Raw genomic sequence first — 16,182 nt, 5'->3', positions numbered from 1 at the left:
ATACTTATTTCTACTACAACCAAGCGTGTGTTCTTCTACGTTTTTTGTACGTCCTCTGAGCCCGCGCTCTTGTCCTATATCTAACATCATATACGTTGTGCTATAACATGCAACAACACTACATCTCTCCCTTTTATCGAACTGTAACCATAACACAACAAAACAAATTATTATTAATGTTAAAGTTGTTTCAGATGTTAGCTTTAATACATCACATAGTCACCAAGATAGTTCGGACGCCGCCTTTCTCTTGCTGGTCGTTGGTTTTGACCTCGCTGTTCCTGACCTGCGTTTTGAAGTTCTACATTGTTCTCGTTGCTCCCATCGTCATCATCATCATCATCCTCTCCACTGTCGTTAGGAATGTTTGCCCACTGCTCTGCTGCCCGTTTTGTAACTTTCTTAAGATGAGAGGAATTTCTGCTTAGTGTTGATCCATCTGTTTTCTGTACGGTCACTAATGTTCCTTTCTTCCTGGTGACAAGTGCAGGTTTAGGATTATAGCGTGAGGACAACTTATTCTTTCGCTTCTGTTTTATCAATACCATATCACCTACACAAACGCGGCTAGGTTTGTGGTGATTCCGACGGTCGGAATAGGTTTTCATCTTCTTCTTCCCTTGTCGGTCTTTGGAACGCATTTCTGCATCATCGAGAGGTGGCACGAGCACTGCAGGCAGTTTAGTTTTGATTTTCCTACCAAACAAAAGCTCCGCCGGCGACTTCCCGGTAGTCGAGTGCGGCGTAGCTCGGTACTGCAGGAGAAACTGTTGTAGATCTTTCTTCCAATTCTTTCCTTCGATTGAGCTTGTTTTGATGGCTTTGCTTAGTGTACGCATAAAACGTTCAGCTTCGCCGTTAGCAGCTGGCCATAGTGGTGTAATTCTACGGTGTTGAAAACCTTTCTCTTTAGCATACTTGGCGAATTCGTGACCACTAAATGGGGGGCCGTTATCAGACTTCATAACATCCGGAATCCCATGCGTAGCAAAGATTCTATCTAACTTCGGAATAGTCGCTTCAGCGGAGGTAGATCGAAGAACTTCCACCTCCGGATACCGAGAGTAATCGTCAATGACAACTAGCAAGTAGTCACCGGATGGGAAAGGGCCACAAAAATCGGTTGAAACTTGGCTCCACGGCGCCGTTGGTAAGGTCGTCATTTGGAGGGGTTCTGGTGTCACATTTTGGCTTGTTGCTTGACATGGGATGCAATCATCGATCTCTGTCTTGACGTCCTTGTCAATGCCAGGGTACCATACCTTTTCTCGAAGGAGCTGCTTTGTTTTTACAATGCCTTGGTGGGACTCGTGCGCAAGTTTGACTGCTCGCAATTGAAGACATTTTGGGAGGACTACGCGTGTTCCCCGAAGGATGATGTCGGAATCCGTTGCAACAGTGAGCTCGAACTTGACTTTGTTGAATGGGGTAAGGTCAGGATCATTGTTTGGCCAAACGTCCGTGGTAATTGCCTGACGAAGGCGTTGGAAAATAGGGTCAGCTTTTGATGCACTGTTAACTTCTTCTAGAGTCATAGCTTTGGGTATAGCATGGCCGACCAGATAATTCACATACTCTTCAGCAATCTTCCGCTCTCTCGTTGTCTGGGAACGCGAAGGATGGCGTGATAGATAATCAGCAATGTTCAGCGGTCCGGGCCTGTATTTCACGGTGAAGGTGTACGGTTGAAGTCTCAAAGCCCAGCGTTGGATGCGGGCTGGAGGGTTAGAGGCGGGATTGTTAAAAATGGTTTCAAGTGGCTTGTGGTCTGTGACGATTTCAAACTGAGAACCATAGAGGTATAAATGAAACCGCTCACAACCCCAAACGATGGCTAGTGCTTCACGTTCGGTCTGCGAGTATCGTCGTTCTACATCGCTAAGCGTACGACTTGCATATGCAACAGAGCGTTCCTGTCCGTCTGCGTCAACTTGCGTTAGCACGGCACCCAGTCCGAAGGGGCTTGCATCAAACGTGGCAATCGTGCGCTTGCTAGGATCAAAATAAGCCATCGTGCGGTTGCTGGTCAAACACTCTTTTAAAGCGAGAAAAGACTTGTTCTGCTGAACCCCCCAGTTCCAACGCACTCCTTTTCTGGTCAAGTGTTTCAACGGCTCCGTCAATGTGGCGTAATTCGGAATAAAACGGGAACAAAATCCGGTTAACCCAAGGAAACTTCGGACTTCTGACGGATTCGTGGGAGGGGTGGCATCACAGATAGCAGCAATCTTCTTGGGATCCGCAGACATGCCTTTTGCAGAAAACACATACCCAAAGAAAGCCAGATTCTGCTTGTTGTAAACACACTTGGACCCGTTGAGGGTTAGACCTTTTTCCCGCAGACGTTGAAAGGTATCGGCTAGAGCAGCATCGTGTTCTTCTTGCGTACGCCCAAACACAATAATGTCGTCTGAAATGTTTTTCACGCCTGGGATTCCCTGTAGTGCCTGTTGAATAACTTGTTGGAAAACTTCCGAGGCTGAGGCCAAACCAAAAAGGAGACGGGTATATTGGCGGAGGCCCTTATGCGTGGTAAATGTGGTGAGGTACCGGGAGGCAGGTGTAAGCTCAATTTGATGGTATCCAGAACGAAGGTCGAGTTTGGAAAAAACACTTGCCCCATTCAAATCGTTTGTGACTTCCTCGATGGTAGGTGTGGGATGGCGCTGGCGTTGGACAGCTTTGTTTGGTTGACGGAGGTCAACACAAAGACGGATTTCCTTGGGGTTGCTGGTTTTTGGGACTGCCACTACAGGTGAAACCCATGGTGTGGGGCCGTCAACCGCCTCAATGATGCCTTGCTGTTCCAAGCTCTCGATTTCTTGCTCTACTTGCTTTCGGATATGAAAAGGTATACGACGTGGCAGCTGGGCAACAGGCTTTACATCTGGGTCTATATATATTTGGAATTGGAAATCTTTGAGCTTGCCGATTCCATGGAAGATATCCTGGTATTCTTCCAATAACTGCGGTAGGGATTTTTGAGCACTGACTGTGTTGATGGAATGTGGGACTGAAATTAATCCCAAGGCGACTGAAGTGTCATGGCTAAGGATGGAGCCATGGAAGCCATCAACTACGTAAAATGAACCATTGGTTTTGCTTGATAAGGTTTCAATAGTGGCTTGAAACTTTCCGAGTAGGGCAAGAGGTTCTGCTGCACCATAGGCATAAATTCGTGTCGACGTCTTTTGCAACTGAATATGATCATTCTGCGTAACTATTTGCTCATATGCTGCCTTGTCGAGGATGTTCACTGATGCTCCCGAATCGATCATCATCACAATTTCAACACCATTGATGACAACGGGAAGCTGAGGCCTGGAGATCACATTAGCATGTTCCCCGTCAGTATTGGTTGCATAAATATATCCCTCCTCATCATCAGATACGATGTCTTCAGAGATTTGGTTCAGTTGTTCACGTCTTGGACGCTGCTGGCCTTGGCGTTGGGTGTTGCGATTTTGGGGCCGACTGCGGCAGACTCGAGCAAAATGATTTTGCTTTCCACAGGAACGGCAGGATTTACCAAATGCTGGGCACGGCTTGGAGGGAACATGGGGCCATGTTTCACCACAATTTCTACAATATCCTCTAGGCTGTTGTCGGTGGTCATTACTTGTTAGCGGGCGATTTGCAGGTGTTGCTTGAATGGCACTGATCTCAGGAGTTGTAGGGCTGTTGGTACCAATACGAGCTGCTTGTTGTTTTGAGCATTCCAAAATACGACCTTGCTTTAAGATGAAGGTCAAATCCGCTTTTTCTTCACGAAGAATCTTTTCTTTCAGTCTATTAGAGCTACAATTAGCCAGAATTTGATCGGCAATAACATCATCAATATTCTCAAACTCACACGTTTCAGCCAGGTTACGAAGTCGAGAAGCGAATTGATCAATAGACTCACCGTCTTGTTGACATGCTTGTTTAAAATGGTATCGTTCATATCGAATATGTTTCTTCGGAGCAAAATATTCGTTGAGTTTTGCGGCAGCTGTATCGTAGTCGTCTCCCGTATCCGTCAATCCTTTAAACACTTTCTGAACAGTTGGCCCGCTGATATGCAAAAGAAGCGCTCGCTTTTGTTTCTTGTCTTCAACTTTAGCTGCAATTGTAAAAATCTCGAATTGTTCGAGCCATTCTTTCCACCGTGTTGCGATTGACGATGGCTCGGAATAAGCATCGAATTGTGGCAAGTTCGGCATTAAATTTAATTGAGCCATTATAATCCTCGTCGCCAATTATAGAGTTTGTCTTTTGCACAAGATAAATATACTTTATTCACGTAACTCGTGATACTTATTTCTACTACAACCAAGCGTGTGTTCTTCTACGTTTTTTGTACGTCCTCTGAGCCCGCGCTCTTGTCCTATATCTAACATCATATACGTTGTGCTATAACATGCAACAACACTACAATTATTGTCCCCGTTATTGTCTGCCAACTTTCATAACCCAAAGTACATATAGTTCTATATAGCTTTAATATTAATATCACTGTAGCTATACTACAATGTTTATTCCAAGGATACTCTAAGGATATGTTTGTGCTTGATTTTCAGCTTCTGTGTGCTTCTATCTTCGCATGTATGTCTTCTTTGCGGTAGAATTTTCCGGGGAATTCGTTCTGCTTCAGTAATGCCACTAACTTGAATTCCTTATTTTGATTTCTTCTTGACTGCTACATGTATTATTTGTAGCAGTTTGTTTTTTCTGTCTTTATCTTAATGGCGATATCTTTCTTGTTAAGTTCAGACTGTTTTACCGCTGCCACCATGTAAAAGATTTTAATAGTGGTGTGTTCAGCATAAGTACCTAGATACAAGTGACTATAATTCCATGCAGCAGAATCCTAATCCCTATACTAATTATGTACATAATTATACATATATTACATGAGGTGATAGATTTTGAATTATAAATTCTTGAATATTGATTTGCTAGACTTAACAATCAGTAGGAATGTTCAGAAGGCACTGACAAAAGACAGAAGGGAATATTAGACCAGCAATTGATTTCATTCAGTTCAAAAAATTTGAAAGCAATTGTGAAAAATTTGCAATTTTTGCCTTATATGAGGTGATAGATTTTGAATGATAAGTTCTTGAATATTGATTTGCTAGACTTAACAATCAGTAGGAAGGTTCAGCAGGCAGTGAAAAAAAATAGAACGGAATATTAGACCAGCAATGGATTTCATTCAGTTCAAAAAATTTGAAAACAATATTGCAATTTGCCAGACTTAACAATCAGTAGGAATGTTCAGCAGGCACTGACAAAAGAAATAAGGGAATATAAGACCAGCAAATGATTTCATTCTGTTCAAAAAATTTGAAAACAATATTGCAATTTGCTAGACTTAACAATCAGTAGGAATGTTCAGCAGGCACTGACAAAAGATAGAAGAGAATATTAGATCAGCAAATGATTTCATTCAGTTAAAAAAATTTGAAAACAATATTCCAATTTGCTAATATTAACAATCAGTAGGAATGTTCAGCAGGCACTGACAAAAGATAGAAGGGAATATTAGACCAACAATTGATTTCATTCAGTTCAAAAAATTTGAAAATAATTTTGCAAAATTTGCAATTTTTGCCTTATATGAGGTTATATATTTTGAATGATAATTTCTTAAATATTGATTTGCTAGACTTAACATAGAGTAGGAATGTTCAGCAGGCACTGACAAAAGATAGAAATGAATATTAGACCAGGATTTTATTTCACTTAGTTGAATCGAAAAAACCTGAAAAAAATTGTTGAAAATAGCAATTTTTGCTTTACATGAGGTGATAGATTTTGAATGAGGAAGTCTTGAATATTGATTTGCTAGACTTAACAATCAGTAGGAATGCTCAGCAGGCACTGACAAATAATAGAAGGGAATATTAGCCCAGCAATTGATTTCATTCAGTTCAAAAAAATTTGAAAACAATATTGCAACTTGCTAGCTTTAACAATCAGTAGGAGTAATCAGCAGGCACTGACAATTAAAAGATAGAAGGGAATATTAGACCAGCAATTGATTTCATTGAGTTCAAAAAATTTGAAAACAATATTGCAATTTGCAAGACTTAACAATCAGTAGGAATGTTCAGCAGGCACTGACAAAAGATAGAAGGGAATATTAGAACAGCAATGGATTTCATTCAGTTGAAAAAATTTGAAAACAATTGTGCAAAATTTGCAATTTTTGCCTTATATATGAGGTGATAGATTTTTAATGATAAATTCTTGAATATTGATTTGCTAGACTTAACAATCAGTAGGAATGCTCAGCAGGCACTGACAAAAGATAGAAGGAAATATTAGACCAGCAATTGTTTTCATTCAGTTCAAAAAAATTTGAAAACAATATTGCAATTTGCCAGTCTTAACAATCAGTAGGAATGTTCAGCAGGCACTGACAAAAGATAGAAGGGAATATTAGACCAGCAATTGATTTCATTGAGTTCAAAAAATTTGAAAACAATATTGCAATTTGCTAGACTTAACAATCAGTAGGAATGTTCAGCAGGCACTGACAAAAGATAGAAGGGAATATTAGACCAGCAATAGATTTCATTCAGTTCAAAAAATTTGAAAACAAATGTGCAAAATTTGCAATTTTTGCCTTATATGAGATGATAGATTTTGAATGATAAATTCTTGAATATTGATTTGCTAGTCTTAACATTCAGTAGGAATGTTCAGCAGGCACTGACAAAAGATAGAAGGCAATATTAGACCAGCAATGGATTTCATTCAGTTCAAAAAATTTGAAAACAATTGTGAAAAATTTACAATTTTTGCCTTATATGAGGTGATAGATTTTGAATTATAAATTCTTGAATATTGATTTGCTACACTTAACAATGAGTAGGAATGTTCAGCAGACACTTACAAAAAATAGAAGGGAATATTAGACCAGCAATTGGTTTTATTCAGTTCAAAAAATTTGAAAACAAGTGTGCAAAATTTGCAATTTTTGCCTTATGTAAGGTGACATATTTGAATGATAAATTCTTGAATATTGATTTGCTAGACTTAACATTCAGTAGGAATGTTCAGCAGGCACTGACAAAAGATAGAAAGGAATATTAGACCAGTTTCTAGACTTAACAATCAGTAGGAATGCTCAGCAGGCACTGACAAAAGATATAAGGGAATATTAATTAGACCAGCAAATGATTTCATTCAGTTCAAAAAATTTGAAAACAATATTGCAATTTGCTACACTTAACAATCAGTAGGAACAATCAGCAGGCACTGACAAAAGATAGAAGGGAATATTAGACCAGCAATGGATTTCATTCTGTTCAAAAAATTTGAAAACAATATTGCATTTTGCCAGACTTATCAATCAGTAGGAATGTTCAGCAGGCACTGACAAAAGATAGAAGGGAATATTAGACCAACAATTGATTTCATTGAGTTCAAAAAATTTGAAAACAATATTGCAATTTGCTGGACTTAACAATCAGTAGGATTTTTCAGCAGGCACTGACAAAAGATAGAAGGGAATATTAGACCAGCAATTGATTTCATTCAGTTCAAAAAAATTTGAAAACAATATTGCAATTTGCTAGACTTAAAAATCAGTAGGAATAATCAGCAGGCACTGAAAAAAGATAGAAGGGAATATTAGACCAGCAATGGATTTCATTCTGTTCAAAAAATTTGAAAACAATATTGCAATTTGCCAGACTTAATAATCAGTAGGAATGTTCAGCAGGCACTGAAAAAAGATAGAAGGGAATATTAGACCAGCAATGGATTTCATTCAGTTCAAAAAATTTGAAATTAATTTTGAAAAATTTGCAATTTTTTGCTTATATGAGGTGATAGATTTTGAATGATAAATTCTTGAATATTGATTTGCTAGACTTAACAATCAGTAGGAAAGTTCAGCAGGCACTGACAAAAGATAAAAGGGAATATTAGACCAGCAATTGATTTCATTGAGTTCAAAAAATTTCAAAACAATATTGCAATTTGCTAGACTTAACAATCAGTAGGAATGTTCAGCAGGCACTGACGAAAGACAGAAGGGAATATTAGACCAGCAATGGATTTCATTCAGTTCAAAAAATATGAAAACATTTGTGAAAAGTTTGCAATTTTTGCCTTGTATGAGGTGATAGATTTTGAATGATAAATTCTTGAATTTTGATTTGCTAGACTTAACATTCAGTAGGAATGTTCAACAGGCACTGACAAAAGATAGAATAGAATATTAGACCAGCATTTGATTTTATTCAGTTCAAAAAATTTGAAAACAATTGTGCAAAATTTGCAATTTTTGGCTTATATGAGCGGATAGATTTTGAATGATAAATTCTTGAATATTGATTTTCAAGACTTAACAATCAGTAGGAATGTTCAGCAGGCACTGACAAAAGATAGAAGGGAATATTAGACCAGCAATAGATTTCATTCAGTTCAAAAAATTTGAAAACAATTGTGCAAAATTTGCAATTTTTGCCTTATATGAGATGATAGATTTTGAATGATAAATTCTTGAATATTGATTTGCTAGTCTTAACATTCAGTAGGAATGTTCAGCAGGCACTGACAAAAGATAGAAGGGAATATTTGACCAGCAATGGATTTCATTCAGTTCAAAAAATTTGAAAACAATTGTGCAAAATTTACAATTTTTGCCTTATATGAGGTGATAGATTTTGAATTATAAATTCTTGAATATTGATTTGCTAGACTTAACAATGAGCAGGAATGTTCAGCAGACACTTACAAAAAATAGAAGGGAATATTAGACCAGCAATTAGTTTCATTCAGTTCAAAAAATTTGAAAACAAGTGTGTAAAATTTGCAATTTTTGCCTTATGTAAGGTGATATATTTGAATGATAAATTCTTGAATATTGGTTTGCTAGACTTAACATTCAGTAGGAATGTTCAGCAGGCACTGACAAAAGATAGAAAGGAATATTAGACCAGAATTTGATTTCACTTAGTTGAAAAAATCTGAAAACAATTGTGGATCGAAAATAGCAATTTTTGCCTTGCATGAGGTGATAGATTTTGAATGATAAAGTCTTTAATATTGATTTGCTAGACTTAACAATCAGTAGGAATAATCAGCAGGCACTGACAATTAAAAGATAGAAGGGAATATTAGACCAGCAAATGATTTCGTTCAGTTCAAAAAATTTGAAAGCAATATTGCAATTTGCTATACTTATAACAATCAGTAGGAATGTTCAGCAGGCTCTGACAGAAGACAGAAGGGAATATTAGAACAGCAATGGATTTCATTCAGTTCAAAAATTTGAAAACAATTGTGAAAAATTTGCAATTTTTGCCTTATATGAGGTGATAGATTTTGAATGATAAGTTCTTGAATATTGATTTGCTAGACTTAACAATCAGTAGGAAGGTTCAGCAGGCAGTGACAAAAAATAGAAGGGAATATTAGACCAGCAATGGATTTCATTCAGTTCAAAAAATTTGAAAACAATTGTGAAAAATTTGCCATTTTTGCCCTATATGAGGTGATAGATTTTGAATGATAAATTCTTGAATATTGATTTGCAAGACTTAACAATCAGTAGGAATGTTCAGCAGGCACTGACAAAAGACAGAAGGGAATATTAGACCAGCAAATGATTTCATTCAGTTCAAAAAATTTGAAAACAATATTGCAATTTGCCAGACTTAACAATTAGTAGGTATGTTCAGCATGCACTGACAAAAGATAGAAGGGAATATTAGACCAGCAATTGATTTCATTCAGTTCAAAAAATTTGAAAACAATATTGCAATTTGCTAGACTTAACAATAAGTAGGAATGTTCAGCAGGCACTGACAAAAGATAGAAGGGAATATTAGACCAGCAATGGATTTCATTCAGTTCAAAAGATTTGAAAACAATTATGAAAAATTTGCAATTTTTGCCTTATATGAGGTGATAGATTTTGAATGATAAATTCTTGAATATTGATTTGCAAGACTTAACAATCAGTAGGAATGTTCAGCAGGCACTGACAGAAGATAGAAGGGAATATTAGACCAGCAAATGATTTCATTCAGTTCAAAAAATTTCATTGCCAGAAAAAAGTGACATTTAGAAATGGTCAGCGGGGCGCATCGTCACATATTGCGCATGCGCTAAGACTTAAAATTCAACATGGCGTCGAGAAAGAGAAGATGCGGGCATTCGCAAGGGTTTTATCGTGATCTAAACGCATTGACGTCTGGCGATTTAAATAATCGTATAAAGAAGAGGAAAACAAAAACATTGCAGGGTTTTTATACAGTGGAGCGTATAATATCTTCAAGAGAACGGGAAAATGTAAGTCCAAAGCACATCACTTTGTTATTAGCTTTTAAAAATACGCTGCAGCCTGCAACGTGGTTTTCCTTCTGTCAGGTAAAAACTAAATACATATTGGCTATATTTATGGACAATTTACGGTAAACAGATTTCGTTATTATCGTTAAAGTTATGGTTAAATAATTATTTCTTTATTTTATGTACATACAGGAATTGCAATATCTTGTTAAATGGAAAGACTGGCCTTCCTCTAGTTGCTCATGGGAACCAGCCAACCATTTGGGCAAAGAGCTAATACCGTATATGAACAGTTTTATAATTATAGGTGCAAATTCTCAATACAAGTAATATCATTGATCATTTGATCTCAATAGTAGGTATTAAGCTAATTTCAAGCTGCCAGACATGGTTAAATTATTATTTTATTTGAAATTCTGTTTGTGATTATGCACAAATATACTTCTGTTTTATTTTCTATTTTGTAGGAATTTCAATGCATGTACTCCAAGTCCCAACAAAGAGCGGATTGTCGTTGCTACTGAAAAATTTGCTGATGCTGTTCTGAGCCGTTTAAAATCTAAATGTTTGGAACCCAAGGTTAATGTTGATATGGATCATGATATTTTCCGCTTTTTGGTAAAAGGCAAAAGAAAAGAAGTTGCTGATTTTCCCGGGTCATTGCTACTTGGAAAGGCTGATTTCTCACGCTTTAAATTGCACAAATACTGGTGGTATTTTCTCAACCGTGATGGTCAAGGACGGACAGTGCATTTTCCAATAAGGGCTAAACCTGTTCTTAAATGGTCTGCAAAACGATATATGTTGGTAAATGGATGTATTTCTCCAGCTCCACAAAAGCCAATTGAGATTGTTTCATTTTTTATTGCTAGAAATCAAGCGAACAAAGAATAGTTATAATTATACGAACAACAGTGGTTAGAATAAAATACTCTTAAAATGGTATTGTACAGTATGTAACTTTAATGGGTACTTAAATTGTTATTGAATGTTTGTCAGATACAGTATAGTAATCTGGCTATTTGCCAAGACATTTTAACTTCTCCTTAATTTCTTCAATGCTGAGATCATCAACATTAATAGTGATATCATCTTCAGAAGTAATTTCCCTTGGGTCTACACCTAATCGCTTTCGCTGTTTTCGTTGTACGTATATTTCATTGTCCCAGTAATTATTGGCTCTTTTGACATACTTTTGTGGCTCCCTTTCATGATGCTGCAACCTGTCAATCCTCTTTAATGCCAGTAGCGCTTCACTGCAGGCATCATGCTTGTTTGATTTATTATGATATATGGACCGTACAATGTCATTAATTTTCTCGATGCCTTGTCCGGTAAATCTTTTAACAGACATTTCCTGCTTAAAAAATCGTGGTACATGATAACAGAGCATATGTATGTATGGTGTAACATTGTGTTTGCCCTAGCCATCCTCTTCATTTCCTAAACTAAGGAAAATTCTCACCCATTCTGTTGCCTAGTAAATGCAAGTATAACAGTGCATGATGAGTTCTGAGTTCTACGCCTCACATTACTATCAACACTGGCATTCTTCCCCCTCCAAAGAGTTTTCAAAGTAGAATATTAGTACATTTCTTTAACTGATATGCATGTGGAGTGTATATTATAATAAACTTCTCCAACCGTACCTTTTCAAAGAAGGAGTTTTTCACTTCTTGACTTGGCTGCCATGTAGTTATATTTTCATAGAGATTGGTAAAATCCTAAGCTAAATAATTATTGTTTTATATTTTTGCCATAATTATTTCAAATATTTAAACATGATAGAGTATCAGTAAATACCTCTTTCATTATAGTTCTGTTGTAGTAAAGTAATAAAGTCTTGTTCATGCATGTGACAGATATGTGTTTTTAGTGCATTTCCTCCTCAATATGTAAAAGGTTATATCCTGAAAATTATTTGTATAGCAATTGTCAAGTATATTACTGCCAACTACCTTCCAAAGCTTTATCACTTTCTGACAGCTGTTTTCAGGGAGCAAGCCATCCAACTTGTCTGGAAGGTTTTTGAGAACTCTTTTTTTGTCACTCCCTACCATGCTTGACCAATCATAATATCCACTGCCTTTTTTGTCTCCATTTGGCTTCTCCCAAATGCTGAAAGCAACACCACAATCATTGATTCCTGCGACTAGGTTTGTTAGATGTGTGTTTGTTCTACAACGATGAACTGCTTCTCTAAAATCCCACTCAATGCAGGAATTTATTATGTTTCTCTCCAAAATATCTGTGATAAAAAATAATAGTAGTATAGTATTGACGGCAAAGTTAATTGCATGACTGACATCTTTCCCAGCCATATTTCTCCTATTAATCCCATTAAGCCACAATGTGCCCTACATAATTGCAATCCTTGACATCTTAGCGCCATCTCCACTTATCTTTACTTTTTCTCCATCATTATTAATTGATCCTTCATCCATTTTCTGTTATTATACAATTCAAGAATAACATTTTAATGACAAGTCTATATATCATGATAGTAACTATATGACATTAATGCTCTACAATTATAATAGTCCTAATAATATTTGTTGCATGGATTAATTACATCCAACTGCATGAGGATATTTAGTTTATAAATTTAAAGACAGATGTATAATTTGAAAACAGAGGGTTGTTGATAGGAATATTTTTGTGAGACCTTGTAAGGTGTTTGATTATAAGGTAATTAATACATGCAGCTCAATAGATGAATATAACCTGGCTAACCTTTTTCAGCTGATAATGAAGTTCTTCTTTGAAACTCATTTGAACACCAGGTTGTTCTCCTGGTGTCCTTGTTATATGTATGAGCTTATTAAGGTCGCTCCTACATTGTCGTACTAAATAACTCCTCTCCATGCCATGTACACTCATTGAAAATTCATGGTAGGCAGCATCAATGACAGAAAACCTGTCCATAATAAAAAGCACACCTCGAATTTTATCTTGATCCTCATTACTCAATTCACTAAAAATTGACTTCTTTTTTCCCATTTTGCAAAATCGATTTGTTGTGGCTTACCATCATTGTCAACAAGTGACAATGAATGTAATTTCACACTAAAGCTTTCTACAAACCAAAGTGCCCTTTCCACCCTTGTTGAAAGCAGTTTCGAATCTTTTGTCTCTTGCCTACCTCAGACAGGCTCTTTCCACTGTTATTTAGTTCCTCATCACAAACACTGCATGCATGGCTATAACCTTCAAGGCTTTCAAGATAGTCGATGTAACTCCTCAGTTCTTTATTTTCATTGGCTAGAGTTTCCAGCGCTATGTTATGTGTTTCTTGTTCTTTTTTCAGTTTTTGCTTTTCAACTATTAGCTCTGCAAGCAATTCCTCACATCTTTCATCCACTTCCTTCAGTTTCTCTTTCAAGTTTAAATTCTCCTGCTCTGCTTCTAACACTCGTTTGCTCAGGTTACTAACATTCACCAATTCATCGCCATACACATATATAATTTTAACTTTTTGAAGAAACTTTTCTCTGGTGTAGCCAGCAGTGCCTTTACATTGATTTTCAACTCCGCTAGATAGAACTCGAAATCTTTCCTCTAGTCTAGGGGCATCTTCCTTAATTTCAAAAGGAAGATCGTGAGCACCTAAGCGATAGATTTGTAGGAATGAGACGCTCGGAATTCGCTTCTTTATTCCTCTCCATTGCAGTAATGTCTTGTTGGAAACACTAATCTTTAACAGAGGATATCCACTTCTCTGCTCTAGAACATATCCAACAGAAGGTGGGGAACATAGATTTTTAAGTTCTTTTTGGACTTGAATATCAAGACTACACATTATATATTTATATATGTAAATCCCGATGAAAATTCAGGTCGTAATTTTGCAAATTTACCCAAGCAAAGCCAATAAAGCGTTTAAACTTTGGCGCTCTTTTGTGTTTTGGTGTATTTTTAATGAGTTTGAAGAGTGTACCGCTGACTGTATGGTACCACATGCTCAATATTCACCCGTTTCGTCTGTTTCCATACGGCTATTAGCCGGTAAAAAACACCCCAAACGGACGGGCTGTCAGCCGTGTAACGTACGTCTGTTTGTACGTTGAGTTCTGCCAATTATAGTTTCTACAGAAATTCTTTACCTAAATCTGAAGTTAAACGAAAAATTACGTTTATAATTTTAAAGAATGAAGTGGTAAGATACTGAACTTTAGAAGTACATGAGATTCTGCTGGAAAATGCGAATATTTTTATTTGTTATGAATTTAATTCTGGAATAAACGACGCCATCTTTTACAATTACAAGATTCTAATAATGTTTCTTTGGGCTATGAGTGAGTCAATTGGAAAGAGTTTACTCTTATAACAGTTTTTAACAGTTTTATTGTGGTATTTTTCTTTAATTTTTCAAAGTAAGGCAATTTTGTTAGGCATCTGGCTTGATGATATAACTAGTATGGGGTACATATTTATTTTGGTTTCTTTATATCAATGGTTTATATGAATTATGCAACTTTGCAATGATTTATAGGTAAGGACTGCAGAAACTGTAGGTCAAATTATATCAAATATGTACCATCTAAGTGATATTTGCTGATATGTGTAAAAAAAGTTGCCTAATTCAAGCCTTCTGTTCCTGTAGTCATTCATCATCATGATGGTCTCACAGAAATGGAGAAGGTTGCTCAGCCTACAAGGTTTTTACAAGAAAGTAATGATGATGAGATACATGAGCAAATTATATTTTCTGAAATAGAGGATGAAGGATTAGACGAGAGGATCAGTGAAGTTGATAGCACAACTCCTTATCAAAAAGCCCAGAGAAAACAAAAAGGCTTAGGATGATATCAGAACAGAAATGTTCACTATAGAACTGATCATGGAAGTAGAGATACTTGTAGCATACTTCGTCATGCAAGAACCATGCATATGCAAAATAAAAGCTATGGTACTTGCATGTATATATGTTATTGACATATATGTGTCAATAAATGTTGAGAAGTATTTTAATGATTTTATTTTTATCCACAGGCATTCTTAGTAATTGTAGTGTGGACTGTGCAATCTTCCTCAGATTGTTCACCTATTGCAGTTTGAAGATACAAGCAAAGAGAAATTTTCAAATAATGTCATATTTCTTTAATCCTATCCTTTCTGTTATGCAAAATATATGTAATAAATAAACCATTGGGTGTGTAGTGGTGGTATATTGTTGTCGATATTGTTCTTGAAAAAGCCTTTAATGCAACCATAACAAAACACCATTAATATTATAACTATAATATTTAAAACACTGCATGTAGCTCTATAACATATACCTATGCTGTATGGTACATGGTGTATAAATGCTGATATTACATAGTTTGCAGCATGAAATCATATTCACGGCTGGCAGCCGTATAACGTACGTCCGCTGTATGGTATATGGTGGTTGAATGCTGATATAGAGAGTTTGCAGCATGAAATCATATTCACGGCTGGCAGCCGTATAACGTACGTCCGCTGTATGGTATATGGTGGTTGAATGGTGATATTAGAGAGTTTGCACCATGAAATCATATTCACGGCTGGCAGCCGTATAACGTACGTCCGCTGTATGGTATATGGTGTATGAATGGTGATATTACATAGTTTGCAGCATGAAATCATATTCACGGCTGGCAGCCGTATAACGTACGTCCGCTGTATGGTATATGGTGTATGAATGCTGATATTAGAAAGTTTGCAGCATGAAATCATATTCACGGCTGGCAGCCGTATAACGTACGTCTGCTGTATGGTATATGGTGGTTGAATGGTGATATTAGAGAGTTTGCAGCATGAAATCATATTCACGGCTGGCAGCCGTATAACGTACGTCTGCTGTATGGTATATAGTGGTTGAATGGTGATATTAGAGAGTTTGCAGCATGAAATCATATTCACGGC

The 16,182-nt window shown here is 36.6% G+C and overlaps 1 protein-coding gene and 1 long non-coding RNA gene across 2 annotated transcripts; one reads left to right on the top strand and one right to left on the bottom strand.

The window, feature by feature from the left end:
- Nucleotides 1–203: 203 nt before the first annotated feature.
- LOC114537769 (uncharacterized protein K02A2.6-like) lies at nt 204–4,220 on the bottom strand. The gene has a single exon (XM_028558864.1). It carries the CDS (start codon nt 4,218–4,220, stop codon nt 204–206), a length of 4,017 nt encoding a protein of 1,338 aa, XP_028414665.1.
- A 10,140-nt stretch (nt 4,221–14,360) lies between these two features.
- LOC114537787 lies at nt 14,361–15,473 on the top strand. The gene is made up of 3 exons (XR_003688633.1): nt 14,361–14,449; nt 14,897–15,202; nt 15,286–15,473. It is a non-coding gene; the product is annotated as an uncharacterized LOC114537787 (long non-coding RNA).
- Nucleotides 15,474–16,182: the final 709 nt, after the last annotated feature.

The sequence above is a fragment of the Dendronephthya gigantea genome, unplaced genomic scaffold, assembly GCF_004324835.1.
Source record: "Dendronephthya gigantea isolate DGI-Jeju-01 unplaced genomic scaffold, DenGig_1.0 000164F, whole genome shotgun sequence".
In the NCBI taxonomy this organism is placed as follows: Eukaryota; Metazoa; Cnidaria; class Anthozoa; order Malacalcyonacea; family Nephtheidae; genus Dendronephthya; species Dendronephthya gigantea.
Note: the sequence above shows the minus strand (reverse complement) of the source record. Positions and strands in the feature narration are given on the sequence as shown.

Excerpts from the sequence above, each read along its gene's own strand:
- LOC114537769 (XM_028558864.1), bottom strand. The coding sequence starts at position 4,220 with ATGGCTCAATTAAATTTAATGCCGAACTTGCCACAATTCGATGCTTAT.